The following is a 24,138-nucleotide window of genomic DNA, read 5'->3' on the forward strand; positions in this document are numbered from 1 at the left end:
CCTGCGACACGTGAACATCTCAGAAACATCGATCTATCACTTCCCTTAGGGACCCGGACCGGGAATATTCCATTTTCTGTTTTGGAAGTAAGAAATACAAGCTACCAGGAACTTGCTGTACTCGCCCCTTCGAGTCCATCTACCTAACCTGTGGCAGAAGGGGCGCGGGAATCCGGCTTTGCGTTCTGGGGCACAGCTAGCGCCCGCGCGCCCAGCGCCCGTGCCTGGGATCCCCGCGGGTTTTCGCAAGTTGGGCGCCCCTGTCGGGAAGCAGAGTGCGGCAGCAGGAAAGGGTTTCTCGGCTCCCTGAGCGGCGATGGCCGCGTGACCTCTTTTCCACTCAAGCACACCTTTCAGGGCCCAGCGACCCTCTCACTCCAGGTTGCCGCAGTGAAGGAGGGCGGTGCCAGCACGGGCTACCACCCCAGGGGGCAGGGTGGGAGTCCAGAGACACTTTGCACGGGCGTTTATTGCAAAAGTAGCAGGAAATCCATTCTCCAGAGCGAAGGACAATGAACAAGAACTAAAGGGAATTCAAGTGGAAAAACCTGTGAATGCAAGAACGACCCACAGCTGGAGCTGAAAGGTTTACATTAAGCTCTGTGTGGTTCTTCTCCTTTGAGGGAAAGAGCACTATCGTGACTTTTCTCTAACAAGTGTCTGGAGAAATTTTCCTTCCAGACATGTATCTTAACAAACCCACTGCGGCTGGACATTAAACTGTATTAGTTATTTTCTCCAGTAGCACTAGCCAAACTGCGCAAAGAATGTACTTTTTTGCCTTTCCCAAAGTCGTTTAGGACGGTAGAGTTATTTCTTTTGGGTTTAAAAGAATTTTCATTAAAAAAACGTTCATTACAACACTTGTGAGGTTTCCAAGTAAATTCCTTTTAAAAATAATACTTTGTAAAAAGAATAACAGTTAGCTTCCTCTAATAAATAGATGCTTGGGCATTCACCCTAACATACCAATGAACAATTGTTAAGTCACTCCAAGCAATTTACAGTTATTTTATAAAGCATTTCTGGGCAAAACCCCAAAAGCAATTCTTCAATCTTTTTCAGAGTTACTTTATACAGTTCTCTTTACACACCTGTCTTTGGCGTAAAGGAAAGTCATCGGCCCTCACACAGCAGTGAACATCTCCACTACCTGCCTTCACTATTAGCCTTCCTGTGGGAGCCAGTGCAGGATGGAACCAGGAGGGGCTTTCAGATTTCGGGGTACAGAGGGAAGGGCAGAGAACACCCAAATCTACAGAGAAGGTGTAAGAGGCTGACCAGCAGAGAGGGCCCTTAGGTTAAATAGGTCAAGCCAGCAGCAAGACCCTCTGCAGGCCCCAAGTACTTTCCACTGAAATGCATGCTTTCCCCATTATTTCTTAATTCTCTCAGCTAGATATACACATCACTCATGGTTAAGAGGGGGTCACCAGTTATTCATACTTTTGGACAAAATGGATCAATCACACTGAGATGAGCTGTATCAAGGAAATAGACATTTTATTTAAAGGAAAAAACAAGGGTGAGTAATTTCTAAGCATAGAGCAATTTGAGCTGTGCAGTAAGCAGCAAGGTGGGGGAATTTAGGAGAGCATGACTGGGCACCTGAAGGCATGGAGAAAGGATGGGACCGAGCCTGAGTGTGGGGACAGGCAAGGACAGCATTCCAGGACAAACTGCCTTTCAAAAATAGAGTCCTAGAGTTAGTCTCTCACCCAGGAAAGGGGAAGAAATCTCCTTTCATTTTGATTTGTATCACAGGGTTTCTTATCCATAAAACCCAGAAACTGAACCAAAACAATACTATAACTATGGATTAAATAGATTTTTGTAGGCTAGTCTGAGTACCTAGTAACTATTTATAACATCAATGGGGGAATGAATTTAAAGACCCAAGAAATTGTTTTACTACCAAAGTTTCAGAACTTAAGTTTACATAAATTCAGGGATAACTCCACTTATTTTGCATTAACTTCATATAAACATTACTTATGAATGAATGCAGCAACATGCCAACATATTTTAGGGAAAAATATGAAAATAAAACTTCATCATAGAGAAATTACAAAGCATAATAATATTATTTATCTTTCAAGACTTGCAAGAAAATACTTTGAGGAAAGAAATAACTGTTAATGTGTCAATTGCTAGTTAACATTACTAGCATTCCTATTATTACTAATTATTAGTTATTATTAATTGCTAATGTTAACAAATAATACACAATATGTGAGTATGTAGTCAGCATTACCTTTGTTATGGAAATATGCTGTCATAATACCTAAATCTTTTAACAAATGTGTGTGCCTACTAGGTGCAAAACAGGGTTAATACCTTACTCATTTACTGTGAGACAAAAAAGAGCAAGAAACAAAACAGAGCCACAGTGCTGGGATGTTTGTAATACTACCGGGATTGTTTTCGTTTTGACCGCATTTAATCTACATAAGTCTAATAAATACAGAAATGATTGTGGATTTTTATTGCCTGCAAACTCTTACAAGTAGGAGAAGAAAGTACGGGTAGGTTGATAGCAGCACACTCACTAACCCACACCTGGGGATTTGTTTTACACTTGAACAAAAATGTTTAGAATGGAACAAGACACAAGTGCACTGGGTAATCTAGTCTATATTTGGCTTTGGCAGTCTGGTAGGCCTGGGAATATACCTGCAGACCAATTCCAAGTACTAAGAATCAGGGTTAAAGTTTTCACACACATCACAATGACAAATTAACTACAAATCAAACCTTGTACACAAAACTTTAACAAAGGTACAGTAGAACCGGTAGAGTGACTGGAAGTGACTTCTCACAACGTTGCATTATGAGAAACACATACTCCACACACGAGACACTACTTTGATGTGATTACAGAAAAAGTCAACTCTTAAAAAAAAATAGTTCATGTCCCAATCACAAACAGAGCCAAAGTTCATTTTAGGTCAAGTTGCACAAACAAAAAAGGCTGAACTTCTTAAAAACAACAAACAAACAAACAAAAAATTGGCATTTCCCCCTTTATTTCTGCTTCCAGGCTTACTTTTTAACATGTGGACTGAAATACAAGCATTCTTATTTGGACACACAATGAAATTACAAGGACACGGTACAAAATAAACAATGTCAAGGTCTTCCTTCTGTAGAGCTGCAGGTCCTCAGGCCTCTTCCTCTTCATCACTGTCTTTCATGGTAATGCCCTGGAGCCCTCCTCCTTCTGACACAGAGGCTGTGGTCTCCTCTACTGTCAACCGTCTGTGCACAGTGTCATAGGTCTTACTGTTCAGTGTGCCTTCCAACACACCCTGCAACCGGAAGTCCCTATAGGTTTTCTGGAGGAGGGAGAGAGAGATTGCTTAGATAACTCATGGATTATATGTATGCAGGTATATATGGATGACAGTTGGCATTTCAAAAATGATCGTGGACAATCCACTCATGGCTTCAGATTGTCAGTCATCTTATTGCTGTGTTTCTGGGGAGAAAATGAAATGAGGGACATTGGGTAGTACTATTCAAACTAGAATCACTCTGAATAGATCAAAATGTAACCATCAGATGATAAATGAGCTTTCCTCCAAAACATTAGTAATTATACAAAATACACTATTTGGATAATGTACAACAAAGATAAAAATGATATGTACTTATGTGTATTTTTAATGTGAAAATTCTTAAGTTTTACAAATGAGGAGCCCTTCCTTTAATACGTAAAAATACATTACATTTTATAACATGAATTAGCTTTTGGGGGGAGGTATGTAGAGGGAGATTAATATTATCACTAAAAGTTGTCTGAATTTTTAGCACTTGTGAATCACAAAATTTGTTTATATGTAGCAATGGGTAAAATTTTGTACACACCTAAATGTCTCTATGAATTCTGCCCTTTCCTTTTGAAATTCCCTTGGAATGTGAATTGTCAAATTCTGGCATAGAGCTTTCATAGATGGGCTAATAAAACAAGTATGTACATTTTCTGTGCAGTAGTAAATTATAATTTGGCATGTTATATGTCAAAAACAGAAGAAATAGCCCTGGCTGGTGTGGCTCAGTGGATAGATTGAGCACCAGCCTGTGAACTGAAAGGTCACCATTTCTGTTCTAGGCCAGGACACGTCCCCAGCTGGGGGTGTGCAAGAGGCAACCAATCAATGCATCTCTCACACATTGATGTTTCTCTTTTCTTTCCCCCTCTCTATCCTTCTCTCTAAAAGTAAATAGATAAAATATTTTTAAAAAAATAGAAGAGCCCTGGCCGGTGTAGCTCAGTGGTTGAGCGCTGGCTGTGAACCAGAGGGTTGCCAGTTTGATTCCCAGTCAGGGCACATGCCTGGGTGCAGGCCAGGTCCTCAGTGGGGGCCATGTGAGAGGCAACCACACAGTGACATTTCTCTCCCTCTCTTTCTCCCTCTCTTCACTTCTATCTAAAAATAAATAAATAACATCTTTAAAAAGAAAAAATAGAAGAAATGCCATGTTATTGTTTGAACAGTGATTAAAGAACAAGTGAAGATTTCCATTCTGCAGAGGTCCTTGTAAGGCCATTTTTGAAGCTAAATATCTTGAAATATATTTTTACTGTCCTATGTTAGCTTTAGAATTTTAAGCAGTCAAATTTCACTGAACTGGCCCCAAAGTACCTGTATGTATCAATGTGCACTGATTGCTAGTAACTGTCTTTATTTTTTTGCACTTAATAGATGAAAACAGTCAAATAAAAAGGAATGTTGTACTTGATGGACCAATATTACAACTCCAATAATCTGGAAATTAACATTAAATGATGCTTGATTTCACTCAGCACAGTACAAGGAATATATCACAATATTCCAATGGTTGAGCTAAAAGAGTTTATTCACATGAGGTAGGAAATGCTGATGGATGACATCTTATCCCCTTGAGATACACACCTGGCCTACACACTGACCTCTGGGAAGCAGTAGAACCATAACAAGGTAGTGGGCCCATGGGTGTTTTCTTATTCTGTCTTCCTGTCCTTGTGAATCTGACTTACGCCCTATGGTATCACACCAAGTTTCAGAAACGAAGTGTCAAAAGTAAATATGGAGGATGAGTAATGTTTTATTTGGATAATCAGGTTATAAATAGAATTCACATTTGGAAGTCCACTGATGTTCAAAAGCAAACTGAACAGTGAGTGAGGAATCCTGGATAGTATCTGAAGAAGTATCTCAGCACCAAGTAAAATTTAGATGCAGAGTGGTTTTCTTCTTAAATAATCAAAACTACTTTCATTTAGATTCCATTTTGTTTTAAGACACAGGCAGCCCACTACCCTCATATTCTCTTTCTGAGCTAGTAGGTTTCTTATTATGAAGGTAATATTATATCAAAATTTATGGTAGTTTTTATTAGAACCTGTGAAGTGACTCTGAGAGGGAAGTTTGTCTAGAGAATCTGCTAACAGATATACATGGTGAGATAACCACAGAGATCTCTGTTCTAGCCTACAAATGTCTAAAAGATTAACAATATATCAAGAGCACAAAATATTCATCCACACTTGGCCTGTCTGATATAAAGTATTATTGTCCCACTAATAGTTCTATACCTAATTAGTGAGCCCTATATTTTATTGGAATGACTTTCCTTTGACTTAGCTTAATTATCAATATGTTGGCAAGGACAGAGTTGTATTGTGGATATGCAGTCCTTAAGGCTTTCTAATTTATATTTAATTAAGACTCCACTTTCTTATTTTATTAGCAAGCAATAAACAGTTAGGAGCAGGTACCCTTGCAATCTCCCATTCTGTCTTTTTAGAGTTTGTAAGATGCTACTGGCACCTGGACATCCTCTGTGGCTGCCAGTGAAGGTTGCTTGGCTTCTATTTAAGGTAAGTGTCTGCCACAGGGTGTTGCTGTCTTCTTTTCTCCTAGTATAAAAGTCAGCTGATTTTTACTAACTGTTTTTAGATAACACATGGCCACGAGGGAGAACACAAATCCACCATTTTTATTATTTGAGGATTGTATTTTTCCCCTTCCCAGTAAATCACTCTGATGTTAAACCTTTGTAAATAGTTTCTTAGTCCTAAATATTTTGTAAAATTCTTTTTTAAAAATTATTGATTTTAGAGAGAGGAAAAGAGGCAGAGATAGAGACAGAGAAATTTATTGTTCCCCTTATTGACACATTCATTGGTTGATTCTTGTACGTGCCCTGACTGGGGATCAAACCAGCAACCTTGGCATATTGGGATGACACTCTAACCAACTGAGTTACCTGGCCAGGGCTATTCTGTGAAAAATTTTATTAGAATTTGTTCTTTCTTAGTGAGAAACATGAATAAACCAATTAGTGTCTAAGAATCTTTGTGGGACGAAGTTGGGTATCATATAAATCTAGACGGTGCCCTGTTCCCCATGGGCACAGAAGAACGACAGCGCTTATGAGCAGTAAGGACTGCGTGGTCAGGGTACAGCAGCCTGGCTCCTGGGCAGAATGCACTGCGCTGCTGTAGCGTGCAGGCCATGTCCAAGGGATCTGGATGGAAGAAAGCGTAGTCAGGGGCCTTCACAATTCTACACATGTGCTGTTTAAACAGCTCCTTACATTCATTGGAAAATAATAATTGTAAACAACCAAATAGGTTGGCAGAATGAGGAGTCTATGTATGAAACTGGTTGAAGCCTGCTTATATTCAAAGTAAAAAAAAACAATTAGAAAACTAAATTATTAATTCATCTTGATTTTATATCATGAAATAATTATTTTAAATTATTAAATAACGCCCTATGACTTGATTAAATAATATCAGTCCAAGAAAGCATTGGCTGAGCCTACTTGTAAAAAAAAAACATGGAAAGTCAAACATATTCATGAAATTTAATTCCATATTTATTAGTCTTGACTACTGGTAGCCATAATGAAGACTGTATTAAAATTAAGATAAATTGATTGGCTTACAGTACAATGGAAATGTCACCATAAAAATCATAAAATTATTGTTATTTTCTGCTAAAATATTCACTGATGCTTGATTTTTAACTGTAATGATGTGTGAACATGAGAAAAGGAATAATTTTCAAAAAAACAAATAATAGGCCAATAAAAAATGAAGATTTTCTTTTTTTTAATTTTTATTTATCTTTTTAGAGAGGGAATGGAGGGAGAAAGAGAGAGAGAGAGAGAAACATCAATGTGTGGTTGCTGGGGGCCATGGCCTGCAACCCAGGCATGTGCCCTGACTGGGAATCAAACCTGTGACACTTTGGTTCGCAGCCCACACTCAATCCACTGAGCTACGCCAGCCAGGGCGAAGATTTTAATTCTAAAAATAAAGACCTTAATCTACCAACTATGACTAGTAGGTTGAATATCTAATTTCTGACATCCAGAACACAGTAGACAGCAGCTTGAAAATATGGTTGACTATAAGGGTAACCACTAATCAACAGTATGGACGGCAAACTTAACATAGACGTATTTCTGAAGGTAAATGCAGATTAAACTGATTCTCTTTTATGAAAGACAAACTTCATTTGAAAGTTGTCCAAGTCACATTTATAAAAACAAGGAAGAAACAATAAAGAAATTAAGATGAATGTGAACACACCTTTTTTTTTTAACTTATTTTTCCCAAAGGGGGGGGGGTAGGATTGAGGGTGGGAGGTGGGGGTGGGTGGGGCAGGGGAAAGTGGTGGCGGGAAAATGGAAACAACTGTACTTGAACACATCTCAAGAGTGCTTTCAGTTTCTTTGTAAAATAAATAGCCCTGGTAAGAAGTGTTCTGGATCAAAGGTGTTTTGTGCAGTGAAATGTAATGTGTTTGACAGCATTTAAAATTGGTGGTGGCTAATATTTTATTGCTTATTCATGACTAATCATGACTGCTATTCCTGTGCCATTTAGATGTGGTTCTCCTTTCCAGATTTGCCGCCTTCTTACTTTGCAACAGAACTTTCCAAATTCTTTCCTATTTGTGGGTCTTTTAATCTGTGGTAACCTGTGTGTCTGTGGCACAAAAGAATTTGTATTCTAGTTAGCCTGCAGAAACCAAGAGAATGACAGAAAATATTTTAATGTGGCAAAAACTTCCTTAATGATGTAACCACTGTTCTTAAACTTGAACAGCTATCAGAACCACCTGGAGGACTTGTTAATATGCACATTGCTGGGCCCCACTCTCAGAGTTGCTGAGTCAGTAGGTCTGAACTTAGACAACTTGTTAGCATGTCTAACAAGTTCCCAGGTGATGTTGATAAAACTAGGTCAGAAATGAAACTTTGAGAATCAATGTGTATACCTGTGTGTGTGTGCATGCATATGCACATGTATATATACATATACATAAATATATACACATGTACACAAATAGGCATACATAATAATTATATGTGTGTGTATATATATACACACAGTGTATATAGGCACTAATTTGATAAGTGGTACTAAAATGGAAGTACAGATCATCTGTTTAAAGGAAGAGCTGATTATCAGAAGCTTCAAGTTTTGTTTTTGACCATCAGGTAGGATTTATCTCAATTTTAAGAAAAAGTTATGTTTGGGGTGAATTTTGTGTTTCCACTAGAATTTACAAAGCATGGAAAATCAGGCTGAATTAGTATGTTATTTTAAAGCCTCTACTCACTAAATATAACATGTACATTATTACCTTTTTTCTTCAAGAGCCAAAGTCAAAATGGCCTTGCTGAACTGGTACGGTATCAGCTCAGGCCATTGGGTTTGGATGGTGCCAGCACTGAAGCTGATTACCTCTCACATACAGGAAAGGGCAGGCTCCCGAAAGAATTCAGGCAGTGACAATGTATTACTTTTGAATCAAGATATAACAAAATAATGGAGACTCTCCTTATCCTATTGGCAACTACAGTTCAAAAGTCTTCAGGATGATATATGATCCTAGTAAATATGGAGGAAAAGTATTATGAGAAAACATTTTTATATTTAAAAAATTCGTGTAAATATGCTAGGGGCTTTATGTACTTTATCTAAAATGTGATTACTTGAAAAATATTTTTTATTTATTAGAGGGAAAAGGATGTTATTTTTATTTAATAATCTAATTGGAAATGGAAATAAACAGCAGCACATCACTGCTAAAAGTGATGTTTAAAAAGTACTTATATCCACTCAGTTACATCAAACACAATTTTTTATGTCAATATCTTGCCATTACTCTCTAGCTTGCTGGGCAATTCACATCTAAACACACTTTGTTTACCTTCACAATCTTGATGAGTGTCTTCAGTTGGTAGATATGCAGCTGGAGGTCTAATCTGTCGGCCAACCACGCACAGATGACTTTCATGGAATTGCTGTACCATTGCTGGAAAGAGGGATGGGGGCAAGAGGGAGGAGAAGAAAAAAAGAAAAAAAACCCCTCTGTATTCATTTAACAGATTCAGTAATGAGGGGGTAATGAAACACTCTGAAATGACCACAGATCAGCACTTGAAGTCAATAATGCTATAATTTCCTGTTAACAGAATTGCATGTTTTGGTAAAAAATCTGCTAAGTTGACTAGCCTGTTCTTTCTGTGAATTAACATTACAGTCTTTCAGCTGTAACATATTCACGGGAAACAGTGTTTTTGCTGCCTGGTGGCCTACTTTGTAATTTGTGGGTAACAATGGGCACTAAATACCTGTTATGGGACTGAATGGGCTTCCAAACAGCAGGAAAAACAGGTAAATTATTTTCAAAGGAAAATTTGCCATCAGCCAGTATGTTACATAAAAATCCAAGAGTAGGTATGTTATGCCATAACACATATATAGTCAATGGCTAGAAATAACATTTTTAAAGGAGCAATGGCAAAAATACCCACAGCCTCAATCACAACATGTATCTACTATCAATTGATAAGTATTTGTCAAGATCTTTTGAAACACCCTAAAATAACAATTTGATGTCTTAGGTACGAACACCATCAGGATGGATTTTTGTGTCTTAGAAGAATCACAAAACAGATGTCAGTTGACCAAATTATGAAAGGAAAGGATCTGTTTCCTTTTGCAAGTGTTTTGGAATGGTTCATTTTTCTCTGTGTATTACAGCTCTCAAGGGGAAACTGAAATTCTTCTTTAATCTAATCTCTTCTTTGTGTATAATGTCTGTGAGTACAACAAAAGGAGGAATTTTGTTCCCATTTTTTTAAATAAAGGCAATCTGCCATTAATGGTGACATTTTAAGAGAATCCATGACCACTATGTGCCAGAGCTCAATTTAGGGGACACTGTAAGAACCACCATCCCACTCATTCAGATGACCATGAGAAATACCTAAGTCCACTCAGTACTTAGGAAATGACAAGGGTTTCTGAAAGAGAGGACATTGTGTACCTTGTTTGTATTCACAAACATAGTGACCCTCCAGATGACATGTGTATGCCCATGCTTTTAGATATTTGAACATAAAAAAGTCTTAAATGTCTTTCTTCACATAATAAAACATTAAATTCAACTTCTAAGGGAAATCTTAAAGGACACAAATAAGTCTGAAATTCATTTGTATTTGTACTAATAGTGTTCTAATAAAATTTAGTACAAGAAATTGTATTTTAAGCATAAATTGAAAATGAATTGGTTTCGTGTGCATTGGGCTTATTTCTATTAATTTGTTAGTACACTGAACATACATATATAAAATAAGCTAAGTAAAATGAAGTACTGATTCACTACATACCATGACATCAAATGGATGAATGAACATGTCAAGTTTTAAAACAGTGAGATAAAGGACCCATGGACAAAGACAACGGCAGGGGTGGGTTGTAGGGGGAGGACTGAAAGTGGGAGGTGAGGGTTGGGTTAGACATGGGAGAGTAATTCGGGGGGAAATGGGGGCAACTATAATTGAAACAATAAGAAAACAACAATAAGAAAATTTTTTAAAAAGGTGAGATAGATGATGATTTAAAAAAATATATTATTTATGTACCCAATTTTGTACTTTCCTAATGATTACATTCACAATTTTTAGGACATGTAAAAGTATCAGAAATAAGTTTTATAAAGTGAGATAAATTCCTAAATTCTAAAAAAAAGCTAGTGAATTCAGCACTTCAGCTGACATATTAAATCTCCAAATTTTTTATAGATAAGCATTTTATTTCTGATGTCATTTAAATTCTATACTTCTTTATTTTATATTACATATAGCCTCAACTTCTTGAGTTCTATTTTAATACCTGTAAACACTCACAGGTATCGGTGATATTGAATACTAGTATACTGAAATAAGACTCTGACTCCTACACTACTCTCCACATGAAAGCTAAAATGTAATCATTATAAGAGTCATATGACTCTTAAATTATAGTCTTTATGCAGGATAATGAATTTTTCTTTTTTGTTGGGGGGACAAAATATGATAAATTGTATGAAGTCTAGCATAACATACTAGTTAACTGGGCTGACTGTAAAGTTATTATAAAATGAGAAATGGTATGAGTTTGAAGGACATGAAAATACTTTCTTAAAATTACTCTATATGTAATTTTATCTTCCAAAAATCCTTTCATAATTTAAAATTAATTTACCTTCATTTTTATTACATATGAATAATGCTTATGATTAAGTGGTAATCAAAAAGACACTTAATGTAACAAATATAGTTATTAATGTGGTAATTTCTTTAATATAAAATGCTAAAATTATACTTTAGAGAAAATTGATTTTGAAATAAAATGATCCAAAGGTAACTAAAAAAAAATAGAGAGAGAAAAGAACTATTGCTTAAGCTACTTCACTATCATTTTACTTTCAAGGCAAATTATTCTATAAGGAAAATTTTATAAGAAAAATTATTGTATCTGACAGAATGCCTAGTTTTGGGTTCCCATGTCATAGCCTTTTGAAGAACTCCAGCTAAATCAAGCAAATGAAGAGAAAGCAGTCACTTAACTCAGAGTTTAGGTTGCTACTAAGAATAAGCTAAGAAAAATACCCCCCCACTAGTAATGCTTTGTTTTTGTCTATAATGAAACACACACATGCCCCACCCCAACGAACAAGCAAGCAAACCAAACCACCAAGCAAATTTCTGGCACTTCCCTACTTCTGGCGCTGGAATGTATATATTTCTGTTTCTGGTGCTGAAGTATGGGTAAGTCCCGTTTTTTCATCTTGAGAAAAAAAAGTGAAAGGTAGCTTGGCTTCAGTCCCCTCATTCCGGTCCACACCACCCGCCACCAAACCAAACCAACTTCCCAAAACAAAGGGGAAAAAATACATTTGAAAAGGATGAATGTGCAGTAAAGTCTGAATGTTAGGAAATGTCCTTTCATTTTGTAAAAGTTAATTTCATAAAAGAATTTAGTTGACTATTCACTTTTCCCTTCAGGGGATGACAAGGAAGGGGTGCTGTGGCTTACACTGGGGTTAAAGGTGTAGCACTATTGCTTTATTCTTTGCTTTGGAATAAAGCAGTAAATGCATATTCTACATTTTTTTCCTATACCAGTCCATGACAGCAGCCTACCACTTTAACAAAAAATAGTTTTTTTTTCTTTTTGTGGTTCACTCAACTTCCTGTAAGGGCATGTATTACTCACTTCATTTTCTTGAGGTATCTCTTTTAAAGCAGAAATAAAAGAAAAGGAAAGGCTTGGGTTGACTCTGCGAGACCCCTGTATTTATTCACACTTATTGTGCATGACTGTAGACTGGTAAATCATATTAGCAGCGCGTCTCCCCATCAAGCTGCTACTTGCTTTCCAGCCCTGGGAAGGTTCAACAAATCAACAGGAGCACGGAAAACAGGACATCAGTCTAATCTAGTGTTTAAGGTGAAGTTTTCAAACCCAATCTAAGAAGATCTTTAGAGCAAGCAACAAGCTGAAGGGCTCAGAAGGTGGTATTGACAATGAAAGAGTGGTGAAATATTGAGAAGCGCAGCACTTGTGCATTTTTAATAACAAGAGGGTCAACAAGGACACAGCTCCCTCAGTGCCAGGAGTTGCCACTGACTATGGAAATTGCCACACCAGGGCTATAAACGCTTGCAGTTCATCAGCTTTCTTAAACACCCTGAACCCCCTCAGTGGACCTTTAGTCTTGAATTAACAAACCAAAGCAATGAAACAGGGTGCAGTCTGAATGGCTGGCATTGATCCCCAACTGTGTCAGCACTGCTACAGGCACTGAAAAACTCTCCCCATTGTCAATAGAAATTGACAAACCTCCTCTCCTAAATAGTGCAGCTGAGCCGGGCGGGATCCTTGCAGCTGTAAAGGGCTCTGCTCTTGGGGCCGGGGAGCACTAACAATGGAACAAGCATGAGCTCTTTGTCAGCCCCAGACTCTGCAATTTTCTAACAAGGATTAAAGTTGTTTCTCTGCAGCGCTGGTGAATAGAGATTTAGCAACATACCGTGCTTTCTTCATGCAAGTTAAAGAGAAGTAGTTAAGGAATTTCATTATTCTGTCAACTAATGGAAATACAAAACAAATATATTAAATATGCACAAGTTCCTTTTTTGCTAATTTATAACATTTTGAGGATGATTCAGTTAAATATAATGCGTATTGCCTGGAAACAAGCACTTCCCATTTATTTTGAAAGTTTTATTTTTAAAAGTCCAGCTGCTTGCCACCTGGAATGAGGTCTCAATACATACTAATGCACAATGCCTTTAGACCCTCTGTGGCTGATATTCCTAAATCTGAATCACAAGACCACATAGGGCTTATATTTTGCGGCTGCTTGAAGCAAATGATTTCTGTCAGAATGTGGCTTCTGATGATGATGGCAAGGTAAAAACAGTTGCTTTGCTAGGGAACAAATCTGTGACATATTTTCTGCTTAAATGTTTAGCTTTTTATTGATTATGAATTGGTAAAACTAGATAATATTATTTTCACTCTTCTCTAGCTACGCTCATCTCAATAGGCGAACAACAGGAAAAAAAAGAAAAAAAGAAGCAACACTTTTAGTGCACTAAGCTATGGAATGGCTAAATTTCCCTAGTATGTATGTATGTATTTCTTCATTTATTTCAAGAGAATCTGTCTATTTTACAAGAACTGAACCACTGTGTTGAAATGCAATCTAGAAAATTTCACCTTAGAAAATATCTTCCTTTTTAATGCCAAGTTGCATGAAAAAACGTATTTTTGAAATATTGAAGGTTTTGATGAGTTTGATAAATATAAATCATCCCTAGGATCTTCCGGTAGCTTTAGAGAGCAACAAAATACTTAGAAACATTAACGTCTGATACTTTCACCAGTATTTTTAAAAGTAAATAGAAGTGCTTCATTGTACACAGAGTGTTCCTTTTGTCAGCAGTTCATCTGCTCAATATAACTACATTTTTGGCCACCCACTCCCCATTTCTAACATTAAAATGCAAATGTTATATTAATGATAAATTCAATACAATAATACCAATATTTGCTCCCTCTGTTCAAGGCATCCCACTAAAACGATCATATTTACCTTCTCAAAACACAGCATTTTAAAGTTTTAAGTGTGAATTTTTTATTGGCTTGGAATAGGAGTCAAGGCTATATTTGAGGAAAACTTAAATCAGTTTATAATGGTGAAAAATGCAGGAAGTGCTCAGCCCAGCCTACACTTGGCAACACTCCCAGAGCTGGTCCTGGAGAGAGGACAGAGCCAGGGTGCCTCCCGGGGCAGCTGAGGGCAGGCTGTCAACACGGCAGGGAGAGTCAGACCCGAGCTGGGAGGCCAGGAGTGCAGGGCCCTGTCATGCTGCCCTCTGCCTGACTGAGCCTGCCACTCGCTTTCTCTGTGCTTCAGTTTGCTCATCTGTACGATGAAGAATAGATTTTTATGAATCTAGCTTTAAAATAATAAGCTTTGGATAATCTCCAGAAATGCTACGAGGTTATACTGCCAGAGTAAAGAACATGATTAAAAACAATAGAGCTGGTGATTCTTGTAAAATGGAACTAAAGGAAAAAGCCAAAGTGCCATACGTTTTCTTTTCATATGCAGCTTAAATATAGCTTTATTCTTCCAAAAAGTGCAAACCTGGAGTTCCAAAACTTTCTACCACCTGTTATTTTGTTTTCAGCTCACTCATTTTGGCGTTTTAATGAAGTATTGACATAAAAATTAAACAAAGTGTAATGAGGGATGAATATGATTTATGAAGAACTGTAGGATACAGTTATGCTGATGACTATTATCTTTATGAATTCTGATTAGAATTGCATCTATTTTTCTTAATTTTCTATGGGTAGTTCAAGTGCATCAGTTAAAATTTCATTTAATTTGTATAACAACCTTGATGAATGGCTATTATCATTCCCATTTTGCACATGGAAACTGAACTTACGGGTAGAAGTGAGTTTAGATTAAGCAATTTATCCATGTTTATGTAACAAGGATAAATGGCAGGATTAAGATTTTTATCTTTTATCTAAAGTACAGAGTCTGCTCATGACTGATAGGTTATTCCATTTCTTTCTGGTAAACAGTCTATTCTGTCAATAAAATCTTTGATTCTTTTAAGGATAGTTTGATGCTTCTAGCAGACAGCTAAGAACACAACTCTATCGTTCCTGGTGGGTCCCGTTAGTCATTACTTCTGAAGTAATACAGAAGATACTTATTGTTTCAAAGAAGTCCACTACATTTTCTTGCTAGTTAATGCAACCCATATTTCCAAAGATATTTGTAAACCCAATAATGTAATTAATGTAATGTAATAAGCTCTTTCACGAACCATACTCTCTGTTAGGACAACCAACCAAACGGCTCTCATGCCAGGCATTTACACGTGTCCCTGAAGACATTTTAAAGTGCTATACACCCAAATGCTTAGGAATACCAGAAAGGGTTTTTTTTTCTGTAACAATACAAGGCAATGTAGACAAAGGTCCTTGGTTCATTCACAAGGGGACTCGATCTACATTTGTAGCTTTCTTCTTCTTCTTCTTATTTTTTAAACACAGAATAGAGAAGTATTTGATTCATTTCTTTTTTCTTCCTTGTCAAATAACCTCACATTCCAGGGGATCTGCATCTTTAGAAACTCTACCAGGAAGCCTGTAAAGGAGAGTTCATGAACACTATGATGTCTGTTAAGAAAGGGGGAATGTAAAAAGAACTACCACGGGAGGTTTGCATACAGTAGCTACCTAATAAATGCTTGTTAAATGTGGAAAAACTTTCCTAGTCTTGAAGTTCAATACTTTTTTTCATACTTTCCCTTTTTAAGAATGTCTCAGTGTAATAACAAAGATAGTTCCAGATGAATTAGATCCTTTTCCGTTACAAAACAGAGGAAGTTACAGAACAAGGTAAGTCCCATAATTTGGGAATCCCACAAGCTCTTTTCTACTCACCACTATGTCATGAATCCAAATTTCCTTTGTTCCAAAATGTCTTGACAGTGATGTCATTACACTAGCCTCCCTTTCTCCACACTAGCCAGAGGGTTAAAATCAATACTGTTCTTTAGTATTTATTATCATCAAGCAGGGAAGTACTTCTGTACATTTATTCTACCCTTCTTTTCCTGACCCTAAAAAGACTAGTGATTAAAAAGTGAAAATTTCATTTAGTCATTTGTTATCAAATGATGGGATGCACACTAGTTTGATGAATCTTTGAGCTAAAATGAACTCAAGGGTCAGTCTAGTTATACTGGTGCATGCACCAGCATGGGGCACAGACATGGTCTGAGTAGTTCACTTGGGCACTATGACCTTTGCATTCGGGCAAATGACTCATCTTGATTACTGTAGATACAGTTTTGGTCAGTACTGCAATTAATTCAATAATGTAGGCTCTCTTTGCAAAAGTATAAAGCAGACTCCAGAAACCGTGACTGAACAGCACAAGTTTGTTTTAAGATAAACCTAGGTCTGAGAGTTAACTATTAGCAGGTCTCTCTGCTTCAGTCTTACAGAAAATGAGGAACAATCATTCTAAAATTAGTTTGTGAGAGCTCTGCAAGGACTGAGTAAACAGCTGCCTCTCTGTCTCTGCCTTGTCACACTCCCACAGGAACCGTTTTTGGCAAATGGACAACCTGCTGCTCCGCTAGGTGCTGGGCTTCTCTAAATCTGTGGTTGCTCCGCCTGTCCATCCATCTCGACTTTTATGCCCAGGTATGTTTCCCTGGCGAGATCCACACTGACCTTCAAGGCTCAGTTCACCATTATTTCTGCTATGAAGCCAACACTGTCTCTCACTTGGTAGAATTAGATGCTCCCAAATTCTTGCTCCTAGAACTCTGTACTGCTGTCTCTGAACATTGCACAATGAGCTATATGTCTGCTTCAATGGGCTGTGGGTATCCACAGCAGCAACGAGTCTTATTTTTATTGATACCTCCAGCCCTTAGCAGAATGTCAGGCACACAGCACACACTGCATATTTGTTGAAGGACTGAGCGCTTTTAAACATTTGGAAATACAAAGCACTACATACGTAACAGTGGCTGGGTAGCTTTCCAATAGCAAAAGGACAGAAGAACATCAGAGCCAGAATAGCTGTTGACTTAAATCATGTTTCATTTATAAAAAAGCAATTTAATAGATGTTAAAGTTGTAGAAATCACTAAAAATAAGCCACTGAATTGGGCTAAAGAAATTTAACACAGGACAAAAACCTGAGCTTTAAAGGTGATGTCTACCCGGCGACGGTCACTGAGCAGCTCGGACGCTTCTCATTTGCACGCTTTGCTCTGCTTCTTCCACAACCATGTCTGACAAACCTGATGTGACCGAGATTGAGAAATTCGTTAAGTAGAAATTGAAGAAGACAGAAATGCAAGAGAAAAATCCACGGCCTTCCAAAGAAACGATTGAACAGGAGAAGCAAGCAGGTGAATTGCAATGAGGCCCACACCGCCAATATGCACTACACATTCCATTGACACTGGCTTCTTATTTTACTTCTTTTAGCTGTTTAACTTTGTAAGATGCACAGAAGCTGGATCAGTTTAAATGACTGTACTCCCCCTGTTCACATCAGAACTACTGACAATGAAGGCCACACCTGCCCCTCCCACCTGCCTGCCTGGCAGCAAAGAACTTGCATGTTGGTGAAGGAAGAAGCTGGGTGGGAGGATCGTGAAATATAGAGTAGAACCAAGCTGGTCCAAGGTGTCCAGTAGGCTGGAAAATACAGTTTAATCAGAGTTCCATTTCTTTTTGTTAAAATGATTTAAATTATTGGAATGTACAATTTTAATGCAAATAAAAAGTTCTAAAAGCTGAAAAAATAAAGGGGACAGTCTCATTTCATTTAGGTGATGAATTAAATAAGGAGAAAGTACTGCCATTAATAACCCTGTTGTCTATGACCACATATGGGTGTCGCCATCTATACGCTTTCTCTCAGCAATATGATGACACTGCATAGTCAGATGGCGGTATGCTCAGCTTTGGACTGACCTCCAGAGTCTGTCACACAGGCTGGGAGTTGCCTCTCCAGCAGATGCTCAGCATACAGGTGGCTATTCCTGGGGGTTAACTGGGGCCCTGGGGCATGACTGGAGTATGGCTGGCTGTGCTCCCTATGCACGTTTTCCTTTAACGGACGTGTCCTGGGTGCCTTCTACATGTGTTGGCCTATGAGCTGTTCTGTAAAAAGGGCAGGAAATTACCATTGTGGTGGCATTGTTGACTTCAGTCTGAGGGAACATTACACCTCTCCTGGGAGCTGGTGTGTGCCTGGCTTTTGAGCAAAGAACCCCTGAAGGGTAGAGAGGGGAGGGTGTGCCCGTATCTCACAGTCCTGGCACTTTATATTGCGCACACTGGAGCTAGGCACAGACTCTGTGTTGGCCCTAGCTTTTGGCAAGTGTTTGACCATCTATGTGCAACGGAGAGAAATAAACTAACAAACACATCTCATAGGTAATCACTATTATGTTTTGAAAGGACACTGCATTTTAGTTCTCCATAGCATAGCCACTTGAAAAAAAATCTGTTTACACCTACTTTCTAGATGAAATATTTTAATATAGAAACTTCTTCCAAAGACCCATCTGGTCATAAGAATGTAAGCTCCCTTAGGGCAGAGATATTATCTATCTCATTTCACATCGTATCCTCGGCCTATAGCACAGTATGTGGCCTGCAGAAAATGTCCAGTGAGTGCTGGCTGGATGAGTAAATGAGGAACAGTAAGAGGAGTTTCAATTTCCCATTCTAATTAGAATCCTACTGAGGCATTGTGACAGTAATAACCAATATGTGGGACAAAACCAGTGCTTAACCTTTTAATCCCGACACCCACCCCATTCCTGACACAGAGTGATTGAATGGAGAATTAGATTTGTTTTCTAGATCTCTTGCATTCAAAACATTGACTGAATGAACATTCTGCATTAATAATCATATCCATTTTAAATGTATAAAATGGGCAGTAACTGAGGGGAAAGTCAACAAAAAGAGCTGTGGACAATACATGGAACCACATTTATGAGGTGGACCAACAGTATGGGGCAGTTATGTATTTGAATGCACAAACAGTGATGCGGCTAGAAAGAATCTTGTTCAGCCACATTCAAATACTGTATCCTGTTCCTGATTCTAAACCCTACACATGGCAGAGAGCACTTTGAGAAGTTTCAAAGAATAGCCACAAAGATGATTAAAGGGCAAGAAAGAGGGCCTGTGAAGAGAAGTTAAACAAATAGGGATTATTTGTCCTGGAGTAGACAAGTATGACAGGAGGCTTAATGACAGTCTTCATGTGTAAGAAAGAGTATTCCCCAGGGAATGCTGGGTACCTGCTTTTGGTTCTCTACTGAAAAGAAAGGGGGAAACGGGTTTAAAAAACAGCATGAAGAACTTAGGTGAGGCAGGGGTTAGAACGTTCTTTATTTCAAACAAAATATTTTGCCCAGATTAAGACAGCAACATTTAGATGTTCATTTATCTAGGGTTGAACTGAGATCAAGAAATTGAGGTCTCTGTCTCAAGTTTAGGTGCTTATAAATATTTTGAAAATTGTTCTTTTATAATTTCCTTTCACTGCATTTGACAAACACTTTGAATGATGGTTTTACCACAGTAGCTGCTTCCTTCCACAGACTTTTTTTTAGTTGACTCAGTGGTGGTTCTCTGGCCGCCACTGTAGTGCCCACTTGTGAATGGTGATGCAGGGTGGGCTTGCAGGACAAAGCAGGGTGGGTGACAGGGAAATCTCAAAAAGCCCCAATAGAAAGTGGCCTTAAAACCACGTGTCCTTTGCTTATGAAGTTAGGTGTGAGGAGGAGGAGAGTAGTAGCTCTCAGTTCTTTGAAAACATCATACTGGTCAACTGATAGAGGTGCTGGCTGCAGGGGAGGCCGGGGTACTTCCACTGAGTCTCTGTGGCCAGTGGCAGAGTAAGCATGCAGCATCACCACGGAAAAACCAGGCCCTGCATGGGGAGGCCGGAGTTTCCAGACTATTTTAAATGTGATAGCAGTATGGAATCAACACTAAGTGACTTCTGAAATGCTCGATTTGTTTCTTATAATCACTTCAACTATTATAACATCAGTAGAGAGAATATTCTAATTTCTTCAGTGACTATTAAGTCTGTGTTATTGGATGAGTGAATGGATGTGAATGCGTGCCTAAATGCATTTGGTATTTGGAAAAATATCCGGGTGAAAATAAGAGTTTTGCCACCTTCCATTCATCAGAGACCATTTTACCATTGCTGTTGCCAAGAGGGTTTAGGTGATCAACAATAATTTTTTCCTTTTCAAAGAGAAAGCTCAGATCAGTTCGAATGTGAGCTGTTTTTTTAATCTTGAGCACCATTAAAGGTGAGTTAAGGCTTGGTGGAAATCTAAAGAGCATCAGCAAATCTGAGCACTGCTCAGCTTTTGAATTGCTTTTCTTCTCCTCAGTTCTTTTAAATGGTTTTCTATGGCAGGAACATTTTTCTTAATTAGTCACAGCTAATTAGTGTTCTGGCATAGACAAGTAATCAGAAATGTCAGAGCTGCAAGGCTACATCTCCTTAATCCTTTGATAATAATTTAGCCTCCTGGGAGGGCCCCAAGCTGCGGTAAGTAGTGACTGACAATAAGGCAAAATTAGGTGGGCAGCAGACCATTAGGATAGAAAAATAAAAAGCACTACCCAATCCTGCTGAGCACCATCAGGCAACTAACTGCACTGCCAGATGAGGTGCCTGTTTAAGCCTGTGTTGTTAATTAGCTGATTCTACCAGACCTGCCGCATATGTCCAGGTGCCTCATGCAAAGATGCGTATTTCTGGGAATGTGCCAAATGACAATTGTGGTTCATGATCACATTTCAAGAATATAAGTAAGAAGTCCACATATTTCTTGAAGATTCTTTTGAATTATCAAAGAAATAAGATCAACAAGCTACAATGCATTTTCTTGTTGAGTTTCTTTTAGGCAATTAGGTACGCTTCTTTCAAGTTTCTCAGGTTCTAATTCACCAACAGCTTCGATTCAGATGAGGGCCTCTGCCTGCTCTGAGTTGCGTCTGGGCTTGCCGAAGCTATTTTGGCACACACCATACATCAAAACAGATCCTTCTTTAAAATAAATTCTTACACTTACATATAATAACTTAACATTAAAATAAGGATTATTAACTAAAATGAACCAGACATCTGTAATTTGAGAGCAGAGATTTAAAAGCAAAATGAACTTTGAGGGGAAAAAATAGCTAAGGAGCAAGCTCTGTGTGACACTTACTGAGGGAGACAAGACAAATACCCAACAAGTGGGACTGAGACTATATTAAAGGAGGTCAAACAACTGCAATTTGAGTCCAGATTCTATAGGTAAAACAAAGCAGGAATATATACAGTTAAAAGCAAAACACAACAATGTGTTAAAGCAGCTCCACGCAGTGTGGAGACATCTGAGGTGTGAAATTCATGGAATGCTGTTCCTAGAACACAGATATCAAACAGAGACAAACTTTTTATCTATCTGGAGTACACAGTGAGGTGCCAGGGTGCACAACATAATATGTTCAGAAATAAGTGATCTCAAATAGCCTCAAGTACATCTTTGAACTTATGTCATCCATCTTTCTATTGCTAGAAAAGAAAAATGAAACTGATGGCATGCAAGTGATATTAACATGTGATTTTGAATACTGACAGGAAAATCATGATTGGACAGAATGCGCCCACAGTTAATGTTTCATACTTGAATTCTTTTTATACAGAGACAAAACCCCAAATAAAATACTCCGGAGTGGGAATATATACTAACTTATGCCATCTATGTAAAACTTCCGTACATTTGAGAGTGAAAGGTCATTGAAAAGGGGAAAATGGCTATTTTTAAATCAACATTCAAATGTAAGGGAATAGCTCTATAATATCATAGAATTTACAAATGCAAGAAGGCAAAGAGGTCTTTAATCTTAATGGGATTCAGCCTGTCTTCCTAATAAAGAGGCTACTTACATACACAAAGGAACCCATTCAAAGAATATTGCTGAGAAAATAGATGGTCAGTTCGAAATACATGTACTGAGGGTGCTGCAGAAAATAAGGGTCATTCCAGCACTGTTCTTACCCATCCTCTGCAGGCTTCAACTCTTCCTGGAAAATCAACATGACAATACACTGAATCTTTAAATCACTTAAGAATTGGAATCTTACTGAGGATGAATAAATTCTCAAATTAGAAACTGGAGCATTGGAGTGAAACACTAAACTCAAAAATTCTGAGCATTTCCCCTCCTTCTTATTTGGACGTATAGAGATAAACAAGAACACAGAAGTGCAAAATTAGTTTTTTTGAGAAGCACATTTACCTGTAATTCTTCCCCCCACCCCAACCTGAACTCACTTATGTAGTTGGCTACTGAACTCACTTACTTAATTGAGGTCAATTTTACTTGAAATGCTTAATTTAAATTTTCTTTACTGAAAAGAATTCTTTGCAAGGAAAATACTAAGAAATTAATCTGTATGAAATGCTATTTGGATGAATGTAACTATTAACTATCATTTAAAGAATCATTTTTAATTATACAAGATATTGTAACAGTATTTTTAAAAAATACTGTTGAGATGAAACTCCTCAACAATTAAATACTTAATCAGTTTATAACACAAGAGAATGTTTAATCTGCATGATTTGCCAATTAAATACTGCACCCTGATGTGTCTGCAGCAACATGAGCTAAGGCGAAACGAAGTTGTCTCCAAGGGGCTCAAGGTGGGAAATGACTAATAAATGTACAAAGTCTAGAGGGGCCGGTTTGGTGCGCTTCAGTCAAACCCTCAGTTCTGTCATGTCCTTGGACATTAGGACATGACCGCTGAGGATACCCTTGCGGCAATGACTGTAGATGTCAATTTTGTCTTGTAAAATAGTGTCACCACTTCCCAATGAGAGATCCAAAGCTCTCAGGGAATGTCACCAGCCTGTCTCCTGACACACGGGCACCTGTGGCTGACACTGTGTCCGGGCACCAGAGAGTGGGAAGAACACTAGAGTAGGCGTTAAGGAAGGGATTTCAGAATTAGAAAAGCTTTGCCATACTTTTATATTGGGATTAGACAAGTTGTAGATGATTTTGATATGATAACAATTTTTAAAAGACTGCAGAAAATGACATTTTACATAAGAAGAAAAAGGACACTGGGGTAAGATAGATGGCCCATGAAGCAGAAAAACCGTATGGTGAACCTCTGACCTCCTAGTACAGGAAAGCTTCCTCTAAGATTTCTCTTACCCAGATAAGATGCACTTTTTTAAACTGAAAAAGGAACTTTAATCTGTAGATTTGAAATTTAGCATGCATACCAATGACTACTAGAGAGGCACAGATGCTCTCTGTTAAAATATTTTGGTCACTCAGAAAATGTAGCATGAATACAGAATATATGAGTTTCAACTGTTTTTACAAATTTTGGGTTCAGAACTATGGTAGTAGATACATAGAAAATGTCATATGGCATGGCTATTCTTTTATATAGAATCTCTTTTCTACCTTCTTTTTTTTTTATATTTTTTTTCAGTGAGAACTTTTAGGGTCTATTCTCTTAACAGCTTTCTTTTTTTTTAAATTTATTTTTATGATATTTAAAGTATTTTTTTAAAGATTTTATTTATTTATTTTTAGAGAGGGAAGGGAGGGAAGGGAGGGAGAGAGAGAGAGAGAGAGAGAGAGAGAGAGAGAAACATCAATGTGCGGTTGCTGGGGGTTATGGCCTG

The 24,138-nt window shown here is 37.9% G+C and overlaps 1 protein-coding gene and 1 pseudogene across 1 annotated transcript in view; one reads left to right on the forward strand and one right to left on the reverse strand.

Annotated features, from left to right (window-relative positions):
• Positions 1-1,477: 1,477 nt before the first annotated feature.
• Positions 1,478-24,138, reverse strand: part of CADPS2 (calcium dependent secretion activator 2) — a 575,914-nt gene continuing 553,253 nt past the window's right edge. The window contains 2 exon segments of the mRNA XM_028525503.2: positions 1,478-3,335; positions 9,216-9,320. Coding sequence (XP_028381304.1) covers positions 3,162-3,335; positions 9,216-9,320 — 279 coding nt within the window. The 3' untranslated portion in view covers positions 1,478-3,161.
• On the forward strand, positions 16,514-17,942 carry LOC118497163 (annotated as a pseudogene).

Source organism: Phyllostomus discolor, chromosome 10 (genome assembly GCF_004126475.2).
Source record: "Phyllostomus discolor isolate MPI-MPIP mPhyDis1 chromosome 10, mPhyDis1.pri.v3, whole genome shotgun sequence".
In the NCBI taxonomy this organism is placed as follows: domain Eukaryota; kingdom Metazoa; phylum Chordata; class Mammalia; order Chiroptera; family Phyllostomidae; genus Phyllostomus; species Phyllostomus discolor.